Here is an 18765-nt window from a genome sequence, read left to right on the forward strand (position 1 = left end):
AGGTGAGGGCAGAGGAAGCGGGGCCACAATGCCCAAGGCACTTTAACTATTACTTTGCCAAGACTTGATATAAAAGGAAAAGTCTATATAATGTCAGGAATACGTAACTTTTTTTTTTTTAAAGATTCTATTAATTTGGGGCACCTGGGTGGCTCAGTGGGTTAAAGCCTCTGCCTTTTGCTCAGGTCATGATCTCAGGGTCCTGGGATCGAGCCCCGCATCGGGCTCTCTGCTCAGCGGGGAGCCTGCTTCCCCCTCTCTCTCTGTCTGCCTCTCTGCCTACTTGTGATCTCTGTCTGTCAAATAAAAAAAAAAATAAAATAAAGATTCTATTAATTTATTTGACAGAGACAGTGAGAACAGAGACCACCAGCAGGGGGAGTGGGAGGGGGAGAAGCAGGCTTCTCTCAGAATAAGGGAACCTGATGTGGGGCTTGATCCTAGCACCCTGGGATCACCGCCTGAGCCGAAGGCAGATACTTAACAACTGAGCCACCCAGGCACCCCACTTAACTCTTTTTTAGTATTTTTATTTACTTATGAGAGAGCGAGTGAGCACACACACAGGAGAAGAGGGGCGCAGAGGGAGAGGGAGAAGCAGACTCTTCACGGAGCAGGGAGCCCAACATGGGGCTCTATCTCAGGAGCCTGGGATCACGACCTGAGCCGAAGTCAAACACTCAACTGACTTAGCCACCCAGACACCCCAGGATATGTAACTCTTGTGCATACTCTATTTATTTTCTAAAAAGATTTTATTTCAGGGACACCTGGGTGGCTCAGTTGGTTAAGCAGCTGCCTTCGGCTCAGGTCATGATCCCAGCGTCCTGGGATCGAGTCCCACGTTGGGCTCCTTGCTCGGCAGGGAGCCTGCTTCTTCCTCTGCCTCTGCCTGCCATTGTCTGCCTGTGCTCGCTCTCTCCCTCTCTCTCTGATAAATAAATAAAATCTTAAAAAAAAAAAAAAGATTTTATTTCAGAGAGAGAGAATACAAGTGTGCATATGTGGTGGGGGGGCGGGCGGTGGGTAGAGGGAGAGAACCTCAAGCAGACTCTGCACTGGGCCCAATGTGGGGCTGGATGGCACAACCCAGATCATGACCTGAGCTGAAATCAAGAGTCTGGATGCCTAATGGACTGAGCCACCCAGTCGCCCCCATACTTCCTTCCTAGTAACAGGTTTGACATCCCTGAAGCTTGCCTAAGAAGAAAAATGAGAAGCAGATACATTCATGACGGTGCATTCATTCAATTTATTCTAAGGTTTCTTCTCTTTACAGAGACCACTTAACAGTTCTTTACCTCACCTCCTGGCGTGGAGGCAGGTAAGGCAGCAGCCATGGAACCCCAAGCGACCACTGTGGACAGCTTTCTGGAAAGGGACTTAGACCGGATAGAAAATACATACTTCTAGAAGGATTACTGTTCATCCTGGGCAATCAAGGCCACCAGTGCTGCCTGTACTTCTTCTGCCTGGGCTGGGGGCAGCAGACAGTCTCGAATGAGGGCCAGAGCAGCCGCCTCCGTCAGACTGTCAAAATCCTGGGACGTTTTGATGGGAAGGTGCCCAGCCAGCTCACAGAGGGCGACATTGAACGCCTCGCCTTCCTTTACCCCGAAGCTGGACTTCCGGGCCCACAGAATTACTCGGATGCCTGTGAGAGCGGAGGATGGTGATGTCTTTCCAGGTGGGGCCCCCCGGGTCACAAACAAATTATGGGCAATCTCATGGTCCGTCAGGTAGTCAGTGGCCCGACATACCCTGCCTATGAGGGCTTCCAAGTCAGGCCCCGGCCCACTTGTGTAGAAGAGGAAGCCAGGAGCGGGGAGGGCCTGGAGCAGGTGCAAACGGCCCCCAGGGTCCAGGGGCTCGCTCGGTGCCCCCTCCACAGGCAATCTGTGAGCCAGGTAATACCCGTGCAGGTGCAGGTGGTTCACCGAGGCCAAGCCACCCAGGCTGTTGAAGCCGACGCGGAAGCCCGGGTGTGAGCTCAGCAGCACAGCCTCGACGCCGGCCCGCAGTGCAGCTGGTAGCAGGCGCTGAGGGAGCCCCTGGGTGGGCTCGGGCACCAGCAGCACGTGGCCCCACTCCAAGGGGCTGACATTGATCATGACGAGGATGTCCTCTTGCTGGAGAGCACCTGGGAGATCGGGCTCCCGGAGCAAACGGAAGAGGACTTCTCCTGGCCGGATCTTGTTGAAGTTAAACTGTTCGGGGTCAAATGCCTGCCTCACACTCCAGATGTTCTGGGGGCGTCTCCTCTGCACACCTCGCTCCACGTTCAGCTGAGCCACAAAACCCACCACACCAGGGAGGGTCTGGGTTTGCAGCTCCCCAAGGCGGTAGCGGAAGAGCCCCAGTTCCATGCGCTGCCTCCAGGCCGCGCAGAGAGCAGAGTCGAAGCGAGACCTCGGTGTCCTGTCCAGGAGGCTGGGTGCGGTCCTTGGCCACTGAATCCCTTCCAGAAGCTCCTTCTGCCGGTAGACAAAGTTGGGAACGCCTTTCTCTTCCCAGTCCTTACGGTTTGGAGGGAGCAAATAGGAAATCTCATTTGAATCCTGTGCAGCAGCCATGGGGCTGACCTGAAACAATCCTAAGAGGTGAAAAATACAGGACACCATCCCATTTTCAGAGATTCGATTTTGAGTTTCAAATAAATATTATTTTTTGTTCCAATTACAAAAATAATTTATGCCTTTGAGAAAATATTTTTGAAAACATGGAAACGCTCCTGATTTCAACACCTCTAGATTAGCATTCATTTCCGCTGAATTAAAAAATAAATACTTTTTCTTTTTTTAAAAGTTTTTTTTTTTTGAAGATTTTATTTATTTATTTAACAGACAGAGATCACAAGTAGGCAGAGAGGCAGGAAAAGAGAGAGAGGAGGAAGCAGAGTCCCTGCTGAGCAGAGAGCCCGATGCGGGGCTCGATCCCAGGACCCTGAGATCATGACCTGAGCCGAAGGCAGAGGCTTTAACCCACGGAGCCACCCAGGTGTCCCTATACTTTTTCTTTTAAAGGTTATGTATATTGAGTAAACTTTCTCTCTCTCTTTCTTTTTTTAATATGGGGCGCCTGGGTGGCTCAGTTGTTAAACGTCTGCCTTGAGCTCAGGTCATGGTCCCAGGGTCCCGGGGTTGAGCCCCGCTTCAGGCTCCCTGCTCCACGGGAAGCCTGCTTCTCCCTCTCCCCTTGTTTGTGTTCCCTCTCTCACTGTCTCTCTCGCTCTCTGTCAAATAAATAAATAAAATACTTAAAAAAAAAAAAAAGGCTAAGGGGGACTGAGGCACTGGGAAGAACCGGGAGGATCTCAGCTTCAGAACATAGTGGTAGGGCGCCTGGGTGGCTCAGTGGGTTAAGCCGCTGCCTTCGGCTCAGGTCATGATCTCAGGGTCCTGGGACCGAGTCCCGCATCGGGCTCTCTGCTCAGCAGGGAGCCTGCTTCCCTCTCTCTCTCTGCCTCTCTATCTACTTGTGATTTCTCTCTGTCAAATAAATAAATAAATTAAATCTTAAAAAAAAAAAAAAAACATAGTGGTACCCTGTAGTGGCCTTTACCGAGCTGGAGGGACTGAGGGAGAGGTGGGGGTGGGACTAGATTGATTTAGAAGAAGGGGGGAATGGAGAATTCAGTTCTGATGACTGAGCTTGATATGTAGCCTGAGCATCCAAGAAGTGGTGGAGGCAGCTGACAGTCAAACCTGGAGGTCAAGGGTACAGGGTGGACCAGATAGAACTATGGAGTAGCATTTTAAGCCAGGGATTAGGACCAAGGAGCCAGGACCAAGATGACACCAGGAGGCTAAATATATGAGTAAAGACGTACTGATCAACAGAAAGTGGGCACGGTCAGATTTGCATTAAAGTGAACTAATAGGCACAAAGCATTACCTGTGACTACAGAACACTTTAGAGTGATCAGTCAGCAGTGACCATGTGACAGGATCAAACCTTTCCACGAAAACCAGGAGCAAGGGAACACTGGTCACATGTCTACCTTGTGCCAGGCATGGGCTGGGTGCCCTCTATCTTCTCTCAGATGACCTACCTTCACAACAAGCCTGTGAACTGGGCATCATCCTGGGACAAAGGTGAGAGATTAGGCCTGATTCCGCCTGTAAAGGCGGACCAGATGTTTGAATTCCTGCTCTACTAGTCACTAGGGATGTGACCTTGAGCCCCTAGAATGAAGTCCATAAGGCTTAGCTGTGTGCCCACTCTCATGGCCTCTCATTCCACTCGTCCCCTCGTCTACTCAACTCCTCACTTACTGAACTTGTTCCAGCTCAGGGCCTTGGTGCTTTCTGGGCTCCCTGCCTACAATATACCCTTTTCGATTTTCTTCACAGGGCTGTCCCCTTCAGCTCTCAGATCAAATGTCACCCCCTCGGGGAAACCGGGCGTGGTTCTCCTATCTCGTGTGCCAAGGAAAACAGGAAGAAGGAAATAATATTATAAACAGGGAAAAGATGTCTTGGGGAAAAAAAAAAAAGTGGAATTCAAATCCAGGAGTTGGTAGTTATGAACAAAACTTGAAGAGATCCAACTAATAAAATAATTTCACAACAAGGAGCAGTTGGGGCCTCTGGGTGGTTCAGTGGGTTAAAGCCTATGCCTTTGGCTCAGGTCATGATCCCAGCATCCTGGGATAGAGCCCCGGATCTGGCTCTCTGCTCAGCAGAGAGCCTGCTTCCCCCCACCCCTCTCTGCCTACTTGTGAGCTATCTGCCAAATAAATAAAATCTCAAAAAAAAATCTACCAGGAAGCGAAATTATAATCAGAAAGCTGTTCAAGGAAGGGTTTAGCACCAAGTGAGGTGGCTGAGAGATGTGTGTCACAGCTGGTCACCATGGCACAGGGCCAATTCCCACATCTTTACTGCAAAGAGACACAGTATCACCAGGAAGTCCAGGGACAGGCCTTGGCTGGCCAGTGCTCCCTCCCCTCAGTCTAGGGGACACCACGACAGCTTCCTGTTCTTCGCCTCCCCTTTTATTAACCAATCTCTTGTACAGAAAGAGCCTCCTGTGAAGATGATCAGGTTGGGACGGAACTATACTCATTTTGACTGGTTTTGGTGTTCTCAGTACTCTGCAGCCTCTACCTCCTGGAATGGAGGAGTATTTCCACAATGGTGGTGGGGACTCCCATGTTGAGACAGGGAGGCTTCCTAAAGCCACTCTCAGATGAACACCTTACTGAGTGCTGGGGAAGCTAAGGTCACTCAGCAAACATTTACTCAGCAACGGCCACCTATTAGATCCTGTAGATCACAATTCTCGGAGCTCTTGGGGGAGGGAGGGACGGGACAGACACTAACCCAATCAACACCCACGTAAACTAAGTTGCCAACCTGAGGATTCTTAATCTATTCTAGAGAACCAGGAAAGTCCTCCCCAAGGCTATTATGGAAGAGGCACTGAGAGCCCACTGTGCCGGCAGGGAACCCAGAAAGCCAAGGGAAGAGGGCAGAGAGAGGCTGAAGTCAGATTTCAGAGGGCCGGTATTCCGGTTTTCAACCATTTATTAGTTTTAAACCGAAATGACCATGATGAGATCTAAACTTTACGAAGATCAAGTAGAATGAATCAGGAGAATCAAGAAATAATCCCTACAATGTTGTCAAATACACATCAATAAAGCTGAAAACAAAAGAATTAATCTCACCTCCACTTCCTCCCTAAGCCTGGAATCCTCACCTTCTGGAGCAGTGGAGGTTCGTTCGCATTCACGCATCCAGTTTGCTGAGAGCCTGCTCTGGGCCAAGCGTGGTCCTAGGGGCTGAGAGGGTACAAGAGCAAACAAGTCAGCCTCAGTCCCTGCCAGCTCTAGTGAGGTCTACAGTCATAGGGACCCTTGAGAAGAGCCTTAGACCGGGGTGACCGCCTTCTAAATGCCGGAGCAGGGACAAATCACCTAACCCTTCCCGCGGACCTGTTTTCCACATTTGTAAAACGGGAACCTACCCTGCAGGCCTCTTGTGAAATTTGAAGATCACTCTGCACGGCTCTGCAGTCGGCAGACCCTCAGCGCACACCCTCAGTGGGCCGCAAGGTTCTGGTCATTTCTGGAGGTGGCATGCGGGCTGCAACACGTGCGGCGAGGGCGAGCGCCAACGTCTGGATGTAAAAGTCCTCGCCGCGCTTCGGCCACGTAGCGAGTCTCGAGCTTTCCGGAATTCCAGGTTCCAGGTAGTTCCCTTGGGCCCCGACCGCGCCCAAGGCTGCCGCACCACCGACAGCAGTAGAGAAGGACGCAACGCGACACTCGCCGCAAGCTCCCGGCCGGGCCATGGCGAGGCTGTGGCGTCCCAAACGCATGCGCAGTCCGGCCGCTCGCACGCGGCGGGGCTCGCCCCGCCTACTCCGGAGGCGGGGCCGTGAGGCCTGGGCTCCGCGCTCCGGGCCCCGCCTCCAGCTCGCCAAGGACTGCGGGGAGCCGGGAGCTGGCCGGCGGAGCCCGGCAGGGAGCGCCTGGGCACTTTAAGGAGGGGGCGGGCCCGGGGGCGGTGGCCCCAGGGGCGGTTGCCGCGGGGACGGGGCAGTGACGCGGCCCGAGGGCGGAAGTGGAAAAGTTGCCGGCGCCCCGAGGCAAGTTGGCTGAACTGTGCGCGCGGCGCGACGATGGGGAGCTCGGGCAGTCGCCTGTCCAAGGAGCTGTTGGCGGAGTACCAGGTGCGCGGGACGCCGGTCCCGGGGAGTGTGCGCGCGGGCCTGCGCAGGGGAGCCGGGTCTGGGGAGCCGGATCCTGGGGCCGGCGGCAGAGCGGGCGTGGCCTCCGGGAGGCTCGCTGAACCCCTTCCGTTTTGCCTTCCAGGACTTGACGTTCCTGACCAAGCAGGAGATCCTCCTGTAAGTGCCCTGTCGAACTTCAGCTCCCAGATCCTCTAGAGGCGGCTTCGGGGGGGCTCTGTCCGTAGACGGGCAAACGGCGGGTCCCCCAGAGGGAGGGACAGGGGCCTGCCTGCGGTCCGCGGCCGAGCGGGAGCCGGCGCCCGGGCCCGAGTCCCGGGCAGTGTCCTCCGCCCGCCCCGCCCTCCTCGCCCTCCTGCCGTTTCGGGGGGGCCCCCAACCCCGCTGTGCACCGCTGGGAGCCACCTCGCAGCCTCGGGCCCGGCCGGGTGCCCCGGGGCCTAAGCCCCGTTGCCTTCTGCATGACCGAACATCCTGCCCCAAGCGGGCAGGGGCTGCTGTGGCTCTCCACCGACTTCGCCTACCCGCAGCTTGGCTCCTGGTAACTCGATCCGAATTAATACAGTAACCGTTAACGCTTACTGAGCACTCTCCGAGTGCCAGGACCCGTGGAAGTGGTTGGTTGCCTACATTACCTAATTTAATCCTCAGGTGGGAGGTACCGGGACAATGACAGAAGTTTCAGATTAGTTTGGTAACTTGCGTAAGTTACCAAAATTACTTACACTTCGAGTAAGAGGATTTGAACTCGAGCTGGAACCTCCTTCCTAGCCGTGTGCCAGCTTTTTGTGGTCAAGGCACCTGAGTGAGGAGATTCCTTGGCTCACCTTGGCAAAGATAACCCCAGCGGGAAGGAGAGGAGGGCTGAGGAAAAGATCATTTCGGGTGGTTACTAAAAAGAGGAAGGCTTTGAAGAGCTGGAGATTCCTGGAGTGAAATGGGAAAGAGATTTCAATTTTACTCTTTTCTCCCTGGTTTTCAGGATCAACTTCTGGCTCCTTCTATAGTCTCTCCATCCCTCTGGGAGCTTTAGAACCTATGCCCAGTACAGTGACTGGCACACATTAGACCCTCAGTAAATACCCATGGCATGAATGCACTCTCAGCCTGTAGTCTGGAGACATCTGGATTTTCTACACATGGGACTACATATGTATCTCCCTTTGGCCTATGCCTGCTGACTGAGAAGTTGTGCATGTGCCTTAGCTCCTCACCTGCTTTATAATGGGTAATGAAGCAAGGAGTGGGGATGTAATACACACAGAAAGGTTTGCCAACAAGTTCCTCTTCTGCCAGAGCCCACAGGCGGTTTTGTGAGCTGCTTCCCCCAGAGCACCGGAGCGTGGAGGAATCACTGCAGATACGAGTGTCCTTGGAGCAGATCCTCAGTCTTCCAGAGCTCAAGGTGCCAGTCCCCCACTCTCCCTCTGCTATTCCACTTGAGATCATGTGGTCACTGGTCCCTGTTCTGGTCTTCTCTTTATTTAGCCCTAATTTCCTGGGGAGGAGGGCTTTACCAAAATCACCTGGTGGAATTAACTAGAGAGGTGTTTTGCCAGTTGGGGTTCTTGGACATACTCTTGGAGAGTCAAAGAAGTTTTGTCCTTTAAAAGGAGTTGAGCTACCCAATTAAGGTTTGAGAAACCCTATTCCAGAGGCTGATTGCCTCTCTGTAGGGTTGCTGTGAAAAACATTTTTTAGGGATGCCTGGGTGGCTCAGTTGGTTAAGCATCTGCCTTCGGCTCAGGTCATGACCCCAGGGTCCTGGGGTCAAGTCCCACATCGGGCTCCCTGCTCAGCGGGGAGCCCGCTGCTCTCCCTGCTTGTGCACTCTTTCAATGACAAACAAAATCTTAAAAAAAATTTTTTTTATAAAGATTTTTACTTATTTGAGAGAGAGTGGGGGAGAGGGGAACGGAGAGGGACAAGCCAACCCCACGCGAAACCTGGTGAGAGGCTTGATCTCACGACCCTGAGCGGAGATCAAGAGTCTGACCACAGGGCACCTGGGTGGCTCAGTGGGTTAAGCCGCTGCCTTCGGCTCAGGTCATGATCTCAGAGTCCTGGGATCGAGTCCCACATCGGGCTCTCTGCTGAGCAGAGAGCCCGCTTCTCTCTCTCTCTCTCTGCCTGCCTCTCCATCTACTTGTGATTTCTCTCTGTCAAATAAATAAATAAAATCTTTAAAAAAAAAAAAGAGTCTGACCACAGACTGGGGCCACCCAGGGTGCCCCTGCTGTGAAAATTTTTATGCAAAGGGCCTATAACACAGTGAGTGTTGAAGTAAACGTGTTTAAAGTCACCAGCCCATCTGTTCTCTTCCCTTAGGATGCTTTCATCTTCCTTCTCTGCCCCAAGCCTGCCTTTGGGTTAAACTGACTCACAGGAAACCATTTTGGTCTCTTCCCTTAGTCAGGTGGTCCTCCTGCCCTCCAGGCTGGCCCTAAAAGACTGATCCTTCTCTCCTGTGAACCTGAGCTCACAGAGTAGGTGCTGTGACCTGTTCACTCCAGCTCCTGGTGGGGTCTGAGGAGTGTGTGACCTGGGCTGTATCTGTGGCCTTCACACAAGGCTCTCTTGCCTAGGCCAACCCCTTCAAGGAACGAATCTGCAGGGTCTTCTCCACATCCCCAACCAGGGACAGCCTGAGTTTTGAGGACTTCCTGGACCTTCTCAGTGTGTTCAGTGACACAGCAACTCCAGACATCAAGTCTCACTATGCCTTCCGCATCTTTGGTGAGAGCCAGGAGCAACCTGGTGGGACACGGCCTGTCCCCCCATGGTTGTGGTGGTGGTGTACCTACTGCTCGGGAGCCTGGGAGCTCACCCTGACCACATTCTTTCTGGCTTCCTGTGTCTGTCTCTAGACTTTGATGATGATGGAACCTTGAACCGAGAAGACTTGAGTCACCTCGTGAACTGCCTCACAGGACAGGGCGAGGACACACGGCTTAGTGCTTCAGAGATGAAACAGCTCATTGATAATGTGAGTAGCTGGGCCAGGCCAGGGAGCGGGAGGGAAGGGCAGGGACTTGGCCTGACGCTCTCCCTCCCCCAGATCCTGGAAGAGTCCGACATTGACAGGGATGGCACCATCAACCTCTCAGAGTTTCAGCACGTCATCTCCCGGTCACCGGACTTTGCCAGGTACAATGGTCGTGGTCCCCCGTATTCTGGGTGCTGCACCTGGGTCTGGGATGTTAGCATGGGGGGCGGCAGCCAGGCTGAGCAGTCTCTCCAGTTCCTCTCAGTGTCTCAGGGCAGCTCTAATGCCGAAGGGGAGGGACAGATGTGGGACAGCCCATTCTGAAGGGTTGTAGCGAAGACAAGCTTGGGGCTAGCCTGTCCCCTCTTCTTTCATCAGAAAACACGACCCACTCTTCTCTTGTTCAGCTCCTTTAAGATTGTCCTGTGACAGGAGCCACAGCGTGTGTCCCAGCAAGCACCCCGTCAGAGAGGCTTTCCACTGCTGAGCTGTGGTCGAGGTCATGCCTGTGTTGCCAGGGCCGGCCAAGCTGGCCTAGCCCAGAGCTGGCGGCCATGCAGTCCCGCTCCAGGAAGGAGAAGGCCCTCCGTGCCAGGGCCTCTCTCCTTCTGTTATTGTCATCGCTCTGTTTGTGTTCTACTCTTCCGTAATAAAAGTTTAGACATTTTGACCCTTTGCATAATACTAGAAGCACTGGTATGAGGAAGGACCGGACTTCCAGGAGCCTTTGGTCCTTCTGGGAAGAACAGTATCTAAAGGGCCAGCAGGAAGTGAGACCGTAGCCTGCCCGGCCCAGCCCTCATGAGGGTGTGAGCAGGACGGGGTAGCGGGACAAGTGCAACTCCTCCCAGTGGTGCTTATACAATTTGTACACATAAAAATTCAGACAACTGTGTGCCAAAAGAAAAACCGCCAGTTTCACTGTGTGCTCATTTTTAAAAATAAACATTTTTAAAATAATTAAAAAAAGAACATGACAACCCCCCCACTCCCCGATCCCATGTTCCCACCCTGAACCGAACTGGGGGAGGTGCAAAGTAAGGGGTTGACGGACAATGAATGAATTCTTTGCCCCTCCCATCAGTGCATTAAACTTCCCACCTGCAGGACCACGCTCCACTGGGAGATGACGTCGACCAGACCAGGGTGGCTCTGGGCCACTAGCCTCTGGAAAGCGGAGGCTCAGACCACTCCCCAAAACTCAAGAGCACTGGGCCAACCTCAAAGAATAACAGTCCTTTGAGAGGAAGGGCCAGGATTCTGTTTCTATTCTTTAGATTTTATTAAAAAAAAAAAAAAGTAAAGTGCATCTTATTAAAAAAAATATAAAACCCACTTAAACTTAGTGTCCCCATCACTTTGAGTGGGAGTAGGCAAGGTGAGAGGAGGGAGCGGGGAATGGGGTCCGGGAGCAGTCTGGAGGGGATGCGAGCCAAAGGGACACACAGGTTCACAGGCTGGATGGAGGCAGGCAGGCACCAATCTCTTCCTAGACTCCGAGGGAAAGGGCATCCATCGTCCTAAACTCTCTCCTGGGCTCGCGCTGCCCCTCTTGCGCGTGGCCACAGCCTGATACAGGCCGGAAAGGTCCAGCAGGTGAGTCTGAGCCCAAGGCCTTGTGAGGGGCTGCAGTGGCAGCGTGGCCCTCTGGTCCCTGAGGTGACGGGATGATGGCTGTGAAGAGTTGGCCAGCTGGCAAGGCAGGACCCACAAAGCCTGAGCCGCCCCCTGCTTCTGTGGGGACGAGGGCCCACCAGTGGCTGTGGGATAAGGCAGGAGGTGGAAGAGGCCAGCCGGTGGGGACTGCCAGCTCTGTCTCAGACTGCCTCTGAGGCCGTGCGGCGGAGCAGCTGGCGCACGTGGCGTTCTGCGATGTCTCATTCTTCTCATTGGCTTCACATTTTCATTTTTTTTTTTTTTTTTAAACAAAGGGCTCAGTTTTACACAGGGAGCACTGTTCTGCCCACCCAGGCAGGCCCCCATCCGCAACCGGGCTCTCCCGGGCCCTGGCTGCCAGTTGCAGTGGGCCTTGCTGCTTGGCAAAGGTCAGCGGGCCAGCAGGCTCTGCGGGCCCCGAGGGCCGGGCGCTGTGGCTGTGTCCCACAACCCGCAGAGGTCTGGCGGGCCCCCTCTGCGCACTCGGGGTCTGCGGGGCCAGGGCGGACTGCTCGAGCAGTGTGCTTTCACACCACGGAGTCCCGGATCTCAGAGCCCAGGCGGACCCGGGGCCGGGGGCACACCGGGGACACTTCCACAAAGCTGTCCTGGATGCTGAGCGGCCTCTTCTCAGACTCAGTGAAAACGCGGGGTGCCGGGGAGCTCTCGGACAGGGCCTGGTAGCCTCGGTGGTCCAGCGGAGTGCTAGGGGGGCCTACGCCATTAAGTGGCCGGGTCTCAGGGGGCAGCGCCATGGGGCGGGGCTTGGGGTGCACACTGGCGCACTCCCCCTGCTTCAGGAAGACCTTCATGCCGCCCCGGTGCCGGTAGAGGAAGAACAAAATGAGGAGCACCACGGCGAGCACGAAGAGCGTGCACATCACCAGGAACTCGGTCCAGTAGGACTTGTCCACCCCCCAGCTGGCCTTGCTGCCCGCCGGTGCGCTCACCCGCGACGTGCTGATGATGACAGGCACGCTGCCGCTCCGGTCGCCTCGGTCCGCTGCCCTGTCCTCCACCACCGTTGGGGAGTAGCAGGCCACCAGCTGCCGGAAGCCCTCCTCCAGGGACCAGCACTGGAACACCCCCAGCTCCTGCTGGCCGCCCACCAGCAGCAGGTCCCCAGTGGGCAACACACGGCAGGAGGCCGAGGTGTTGACCGGGAGACCGTTGTGCAGCCAGAGCCGGGTGGCCAGGTTGGAGAGGAGGGGGCAGGCCAAGGTTTTCACCGTGTTCGGCGGAAAGTCGACTTGCTCACATTGCTTCTCACCTGCAGACGGAAGAGGCACGGGGTAACGGTGGGACCAGCATCCACGGGAGCCCCAGGCTCGCCCCACTTCTCTGGGGACTGTAATCCTTGTGCTGTGGTACACAGCTCTGGGACTCTGAGTCTGGGACCAGGAAAGGCGTTTACAACCCACCACTGCCTGCAGGGGGCTTCTCAGCAGACCTGGCCCCCCCACTTCAGCCCCAGCCCTCCACAGGGCGACTTACCCGTGAGTACCGGAGACCGGGGCCCGGGTGAGGAAGTATTGCAGAGACCCCTGGTGTTGGCCCCCTCAATGTCCTGGATCCATGACCTGGGGACCAAAGAGAGTCAGAGAGAGGCCAGGAAACCATTGTGCCCCCACAGGGACCCGGCCCCCGTGCAGCACAGGCCCTTCTCTGGCCCTGCAGCTCCATAAGGGCCTGGGGCTCAGAGACTGCGGGACCCAAAGCCAGAGTAAACGGCAGGCGGCTTCCCCAGGTTGATTCTACACCTGCAGGTTTGAGCCGGCATCTCCTCCGTTTGCACAGTATTTATTTCAAATATGGCTAAATACCACTTTCTGCATTATGAAAGCAACATGGACCTTGAGAAAAAGTCTGGAAGCACCACTGGTCTAATGCATGTCTCCGCCTCTTTTAAAGCAATGCACATGCACACGCTTGTTTGATAAAACATAACAAGGAATAAAAGTAACTCGTGATACACTCACAAAACCTAAAAAAACCTCAACCAAGTACAAACGCTGAAAACCCTACAGGAAGGGCTCCTGGGTGGCTCAGTGGGTTAAGCCTCTGCCTTCGGCTCAGGTTGTGATCCCAGTGTCCTGGGACCGAGCCCCGCATCGGGCTCTCTGCTCAGCGGGGAGCCTGCTTTCCCCTCTCTCTCTCTGCCTGCCTCTCTGCCTACTTGTGATCTCTGTCTGTCAAATAAATAAATAAAATCTTAAAAAGAAAAGAAAAGAAAAGAAAACTCTACAGGAGTCACACACAGTCTACCAGCCAGTGGTGATGGTGGCGCGTGGCCCTTTGGGCACATCCTTCAAGGGGCACATGCGTGTGCACAAATGGGGTTCTTAGAAACAAAACTGGCACCAGGTCTCCCTGTGTGCAAAGCAAAGACACTACAAGTGGGATGGGTTCCATTTTTATTTAAAATACATGTATTTTGGGGGTGCCTGGGTGGCTCAGTGGGTTAAGCCTCTGCCTTCGGCTCAGATCATGATCTCAGGGTCCTGGGATCGAGCTGCATAGGGCTCTCTGCTCAGCAGGGAGCCTGCTTCCCCTCTCCCCCTGCCTGCCTGCCTGCCTGTCTGCCTATTTGTGATCTCTGTCAAATAAATAGATAAAATCTTTAAAATACATGTATTTTTGTCTATTTCACAGATACATAAAAAAACCTAGGAGACTGTATGTTGAAATATCACTGCAATTCTCTCTAGGTGCTGGGATTTGGGATAGTTTTTGTTCTGTTTACACCTACCTCTACTTTTTGATTTTTTTTTTAAGATTTTATTTATTTATTTGACGAGAGAGATCACAAGTGGGCAGAGAAACAGGCAGAGAGAGAGAAGGAAGCAGACTCCCCGCTGAGTAGAGAGCCCGATGCGGGGCTCGATCCCAGGACCCTGAGATCATGACCTGAGCTGAAGGCAGAGGCTTAACCCACTGAGCCACCCAGGTGCCCCTACTTTTCGAGTTTTCCATATGAACACCTTATATCCCAATTTAGTGCTTTTGGAAGTGATTTTTAATGGGTTTGTTTATGGCCTGTCATGTAGCTATTTTTTTTGTGAAACACATTCACACGCCAGTCCACAATCTCCTGCAAGGCTTTTCAGAGCTGTGATGCTTCATTCTTTGCCAAGTGAGGTTCCCGGCTGTACAGATGGGTAAGGCAAACATCGCTTATGGCCTACACCAGCGTACTTTGGAGAGGCAGAAGGGGAGTGAGTTACTAACCGTGTGGACCGTGGCCACAAAGGAGCTGCCGGGGGACTCTACAGAGGGCCCAGGGAAGGTGGTCCGAGGCCAAGTGTGCAGGGGTGGACAGGTAGGAAGGGCTGGAGGAGCTCTCACCTGGAGGCTGTCTCAGGCCCGTAGAGGCTGACAGGTCTGCACCTGGAACTGCTCCATGCACAGTAGGGGTCCCGGGCGAGGACGCAGTCCCCACAGCTCTGGTACAGGCTGCAGCTGGCGACGGGCACCTGGACTACGCTGGAGTAGGAGGCCGCGTAGAGCAGTCCCTGTACGGACATGGACACGGGGGCATGAGCGGCAGGCATGGCCGGTCAGGGCCACCACCTGCAGCTGCACCTGCTCACGCCCCCAAGGAGCCTCCTCTTGTGCTCCCGGGAAATCCACTTTCTGTTGGCTTATGCCGGGAGCCTGATCCTTCCATCCTGCTGCTGCCAGGGAGGACAAGCTGGCTGAGGCCCGCTCGTCAACAGCAGAGGGGCACCAGAGCACGCTGGCTCCCTCCTCCAGGCTCCCCCACCAGCTCACCCTGTCGGCGTCCAGGAGCAGGTTCTGCACGGGCTGTCCGTGTGGGAAGATCTGGAGCTCCTCAATGATGTGTACCCTGGAGCCCACGCTCACCGCCTTGTGTAGCCGGCCATCACCTGGAACACAGATGGCACTCAGGCCCACATCCCGGTGGCCACGGCGCCTTGACCTTGAACCCGCCCTGCTGTCGGCACTCACCGGTGCCCAGGAAGAGCACATCATAGGTGTGGTGCAGGCCACGCACACGGTGGACGGCCACACGCTGGTAGCGGGCCCGTGGCTGCAGCAGCAGCAGGTGGCTGCGGACCTGCCCGTCCATCAGGAAGTGGTCTTTGAGGAAGTTCAGCACACGGTCCGGGAGCTGCAGGGACGACCTGATCTTCCTCTCCCGGGCGCTGTTGGTGATGCACTGGAGGAGGAGGGGGCGGCGTGAGACGGAGGGCCGCTTAGGGCAGCACGCAGCAGGGCAAGCCTGCAGGGGCAGGACTTCTGGCCCAGCCTCTCCGGCGGACAGGAGGGGGGCATCTGCCATCCCCGGAGGCCAAGGGACGTCATTGGGTGCTGCGTGGAGCCAACACATTGATCTGGAAGCCGAAGGGGAAAGCCTGGGTATGGGGCCCCCAGGGGCCCTGGCTGGCAGGGTTCCCCTTTCTACCCAGGCCTCGATGAGCATGACCACCCTTCACGTGGCTCTTGCCAGTACTCAAAGGAAGCCCTGGCTGGCCAGGCTTCCTAGGCCGGGGGTCAGAAGGAGGTGCTCTCACGGGGCCCCAGGGAACTGAGACCCAGGTGCCCATGACGGGAACAGCTTGGACACTTCCTCGGCTCTGCTCCCCCCTCACTTTCCTGTCCCTCATGGTGCTTCCTGGAGTCCCCTCCCGTACCAACTGCTCATGCTCGTGACCTTGTTTCAAGGTCTGCTTTGGGAGGAGCCGCAAGGCTGTGAGGACAGGAGGAGGATGTCCTCACAGCTGGGCCACTCACTCAGCCCCTAGATAAGGAACCCACAGCTGAGCAGGAGAGAAGGCACAAGCGAAGGGACAAGGACAAAAGCGCACCCTTCAGTGCCTGGGCAGGTGCACAGCTGCCCACCGAGGCAGGTTACCGGCACTCCAGCATCCATAGCCACGTCCAACCCAGTAAGATAAGCAGCTCTGGGCTTCAGTCCCTCTTTCAAGAGGAGAAAAGAGACCCAGAGAAGCCATAGGCGGCCGGTACTCACCGCTCCGGGCCGGGGTGAGGGCACTGGGTGTGTCACCGTGTACCATTGCTGCGTCTCCCGGTTCACCTCCTTGTAGAGACCACTGAAGGCGTTCTGCACGTCCCTCATGGTGAAGACGCAGACGGCGGAGCCCTCCGTGGTCCCCCTGTGCCTACAGAGGAAACGGCTGGATGAACCCAGGAACCCTGGGGCACGAGATGCGGCCAGCTCTTGGGCCCCAGTCCCAGTCACCCCACGCCCTCCCAGCTCCCAGTTAGGGTTAGGTCCTGGGGGTCATACCACTGGGAGGTGAAGACCCCATAGAACAGGGTGTCACGCCAGTCCTGGGGGCTGGGGCTCAGCGTGAAGACATCCTGCAGCACATTGAATGGGAAGCCGTCCTCTGGCCGTGAGCACAGCAGCTGGGCCTTCAGGAAGGATGTCCAGCGCTGCTGCAGGACCCGCTCGCCACCCTCGTCCCCCTGGTGGAGCGAGAGAGAAGCCGGGCTTATGAGCAGGCCCCGGCAGGGAGCCTGGGGCCCCCTACCGCCCCTCCCAGTGGTTGCTACACAGACACCCCGAGTGGCACGCCGAAGCTATAGGGCAGGGTTCCATTTAGAATCAGGAAGACTTGACGGCAGGGTCCAAGTCCCAACGCTGCGAGGCTGGCCGAGTACACGAGGGTGCCTTCCTCACGGCAGAGTACCCGGAAGCGGACAGATGGGGAGTCTGACACAGGGGAAGGGGTCATGATCCCCCGCGAACAGGGCACCTGAATATCCACGCTGCAGAACTCGTTTGTAAAGTTTTTTAATCATGGGGCACCTGGGTGGCTCAGTGAGTTAAAGCTTCTGCCTTTAACTCAGGTCATGATCCCAGGGTCCTGGGATCGAGCCCCACATCGGGCTCTCTGCTCGGCGGGGAGTCTGCTTCCCTCTTCTCACTCTACCTGCCTCTCTGCCTACTTTCGATCTCTGTCAAATAAATAAATAAAATCTTAAAAAAAAGAAAAGTTTTTTAATCATATAAATACCTATATATTTGCACATGTGCCAAAAAAGAACACAGATCATCAAGGAACGTTCTAATCACCGGTGGTGCAGCAATAGGACTCTGACACTAACTGTCAACATTTAGTTCTTGTAGTTGTAGCTCACCACACTCCTAAAGCTTTCCGGGGCTAGATTCAGCACATGCAACAACTCTGAGGCCAGTCTAGCGATGCCCACTGAACAGATGGGGACACTAGATGAGAAGGCACAGGACTTGCCTGAGGTCACAGGACCCGTGGGGCAGGCACTGAGGCAGCCTGGCTCGTCTCTGTTCTTGGTCACAAAGCTACCCTGCTTCTTTATACCGTACGTGATTTTTGCGTGTACTTTTCTGTACTTTTGCATTTTCTTAAATAGGAAAAAACGTTAAGAGCCACGTTAATTTAAAAGGAGAGAGGGAGGGGTGCCTGGCTGGCTCAGTGGGTTAAGCCTCTGCCTTCAGCTCAGGTCATGATCTCAGACTCCTGGGATCAAGCCCAGCATCGGGCTCTCTGCTCAGTGGGGAGCCTGCTTCCCCCGCCCCTCTGCCTGCCTCTCTGCCTACTTGTGATCTTTCTCTCTCTGTCAAATAAAAAAGTAAATAAAATCTTTTTTATTTTTATTTATTTTATTTTTATTTTTTTTTAAAGGTTTTATTTATTTATTTGACAGACAGAGATCACAAGTAGGCAGAGAGGCAGGCAGAGAGGAGGAAGCAGGCTCCCTGCTGAGCAGAGAGCCCGATGCGGGGCTCAATCCCAGGACCCTGAGATCATGACCTGAGCTGAAGGCAGAGGCTTTAACCCACTGAGCCACCCAGGGGCCCAATAAAATCTTTTTTAAAAAAGAGAGGGGTAGAGTGGGAGGGCTCCTGGGTGGCTCGGTTTGTTAGGCGACTGCCTTCGGCTCAGGTCATGATCCTGGAGTCCTGGGATCGAGTCCCGCATCGTGCTCTGTGCTTAAAGGGAGTCTGCTTCTCCCTCTGATCCTAACTTCTTCTCATGCTCTCCCTCTCTCTCTCATTTTCTCTCTCAAATAAATAAATAAAAATCTTAAGAAAAATAAAAGGAGAGAGAGAAAAGCAGTCAGTCAAGCTATTCCTCCTGGAGGACAAAAGAGGCCTCCTGGCACTTCCTGATCCAGTACTGGAGCCTTCGGGTCTCTGGGGCAGCCCAGTCCCCTCACCTTGCAGATGCGGGCAATGCGGGACACGATGGTATTCTCGAAGAACTCAAACTCCTGGCCAGTCTCGCTGAAGAAGAAGTAGATCTTGTCATCGTCCCCCTGCAAGCTGCCCAGGCTCTCGGGAATGTAGGCCGAGGCCACAAACGCTGGATCTGTGGGACCAATGGGGAGTGCAGTCAGCCTGGGAATCCCAGACAGGCAAGACACTGTTCCTGGCCTGGCCCTGAGAGGCTCCGGGG

The 18765-nt window shown here is 54.8% G+C and overlaps 3 protein-coding genes across 8 annotated transcripts in view; 1 reads left to right on the forward strand and 2 right to left on the reverse strand.

Moving 5' to 3' along the window:
- Window positions 1-1232: 1232 nt before the first annotated feature.
- Window positions 1233-6359, reverse strand: GDPGP1 (GDP-D-glucose phosphorylase 1). Of its 4 annotated transcripts, none has more exons than XM_004763720.3 (3): window positions 5971-6359; window positions 5704-5785; window positions 1233-2593 (listed from the first exon to the last, which is right to left on the reverse strand). In XM_004763720.3, the coding sequence occupies exons 2-3, from the start codon at window positions 5738-5740 to the stop codon at window positions 1419-1421; spliced, it is 1212 nt and encodes a 403-aa protein (XP_004763777.1). In that variant the 5' UTR covers window positions 5741-5785; window positions 5971-6359; the 3' UTR covers window positions 1233-1418. The 4 variants fall into 4 exon arrangements, with proteins under 4 accessions (XP_004763777.1, XP_004763778.1, XP_004763776.1 ...); XM_004763721.3 differs by having other exon boundaries at window positions 1233-2516; window positions 5672-5785; XM_004763719.3 differs by having other exon boundaries at window positions 1233-2582; window positions 5672-5785.
- A 136-nt stretch (window positions 6360-6495) lies between these two features.
- Window positions 6496-11008, forward strand: CIB1 (calcium and integrin binding 1). 3 transcript variants are annotated; one of them, XM_004763730.3, is made up of 7 exons: window positions 6496-6678; window positions 6821-6855; window positions 7993-8101; window positions 9282-9432; window positions 9564-9682; window positions 9755-9843; window positions 10790-11008. In XM_004763730.3, the coding sequence occupies exons 1-7, from the start codon at window positions 6628-6630 to the stop codon at window positions 10923-10925; spliced, it is 690 nt and encodes a 229-aa protein (XP_004763787.1). In that variant the 5' UTR covers window positions 6496-6627; the 3' UTR covers window positions 10926-11008. The 3 variants fall into 3 exon arrangements, with proteins under 3 accessions (XP_004763787.1, XP_004763788.1, XP_004763789.1); XM_004763731.3 differs by lacking the exon at window positions 10790-11008 and adding an exon at window positions 10061-10352; XM_004763732.3 differs by lacking the exon at window positions 10790-11008 and adding an exon at window positions 10090-10352.
- A 153-nt stretch (window positions 11009-11161) lies between these two features.
- SEMA4B (semaphorin 4B) overlaps window positions 11162-18765 on the reverse strand; it is a 38175-nt gene continuing 30571 nt past the window's right edge. Inside the window, exons 9-16 of the mRNA XM_045067266.1 lie at window positions 18527-18678; window positions 16611-16792; window positions 16332-16482; window positions 15308-15518; window positions 15110-15225; window positions 14684-14850; window positions 12833-12918; window positions 11162-12608 (exon numbers count right to left, since the gene is read on the reverse strand). Of these exons, the coding sequence (XP_044923201.1) occupies window positions 11866-12608; window positions 12833-12918; window positions 14684-14850; window positions 15110-15225; window positions 15308-15518; window positions 16332-16482; window positions 16611-16792; window positions 18527-18678 (1808 nt within the window). The 3' untranslated portion in view covers window positions 11162-11865. The remainder of the gene's footprint in view (window positions 12609-12832; window positions 12919-14683; window positions 14851-15109; window positions 15226-15307; window positions 15519-16331; window positions 16483-16610; window positions 16793-18526; window positions 18679-18765) is intronic.

The sequence above is a fragment of the Mustela putorius genome, unplaced genomic scaffold (genome assembly GCF_011764305.1).
Source record: "Mustela putorius furo isolate JIRA1106 unplaced genomic scaffold, ASM1176430v1.1 tig00003875_pilon_pilon_pilon, whole genome shotgun sequence".
Classification (NCBI taxonomy): Eukaryota; Metazoa; Chordata; class Mammalia; order Carnivora; family Mustelidae; genus Mustela; species Mustela putorius.

Coding starts and splice junctions, on each gene's coding strand:
- GDPGP1 (XM_004763719.3), bottom strand. CDS start 5,740: ATGCGTGAATGCGAACGAACCTCCACTGCTCCAGAAGGTGAGGATTCC. Junction 2,583..5,671: donor GGCTTAGGGAGGAAGTGGAG/GTGAGATTAATT, acceptor GGATTGTTTCAG/GTCAGCCCCATGGCTGCTGC.
- CIB1 (XM_004763730.3), top strand. CDS start 6,628: ATGGGGAGCTCGGGCAGTCGCCTGTCCAAGGAGCTGTTGGCGGAGTAC. Junction 6,679..6,820: donor AGCTGTTGGCGGAGTACCAG/GTGCGCGGGACG, acceptor TTTGCCTTCCAG/GACTTGACGTTCCTGACCAA. Junction 9,683..9,754: donor TGAAACAGCTCATTGATAAT/GTGAGTAGCTGG, acceptor TCCCTCCCCCAG/ATCCTGGAAGAGTCCGACAT.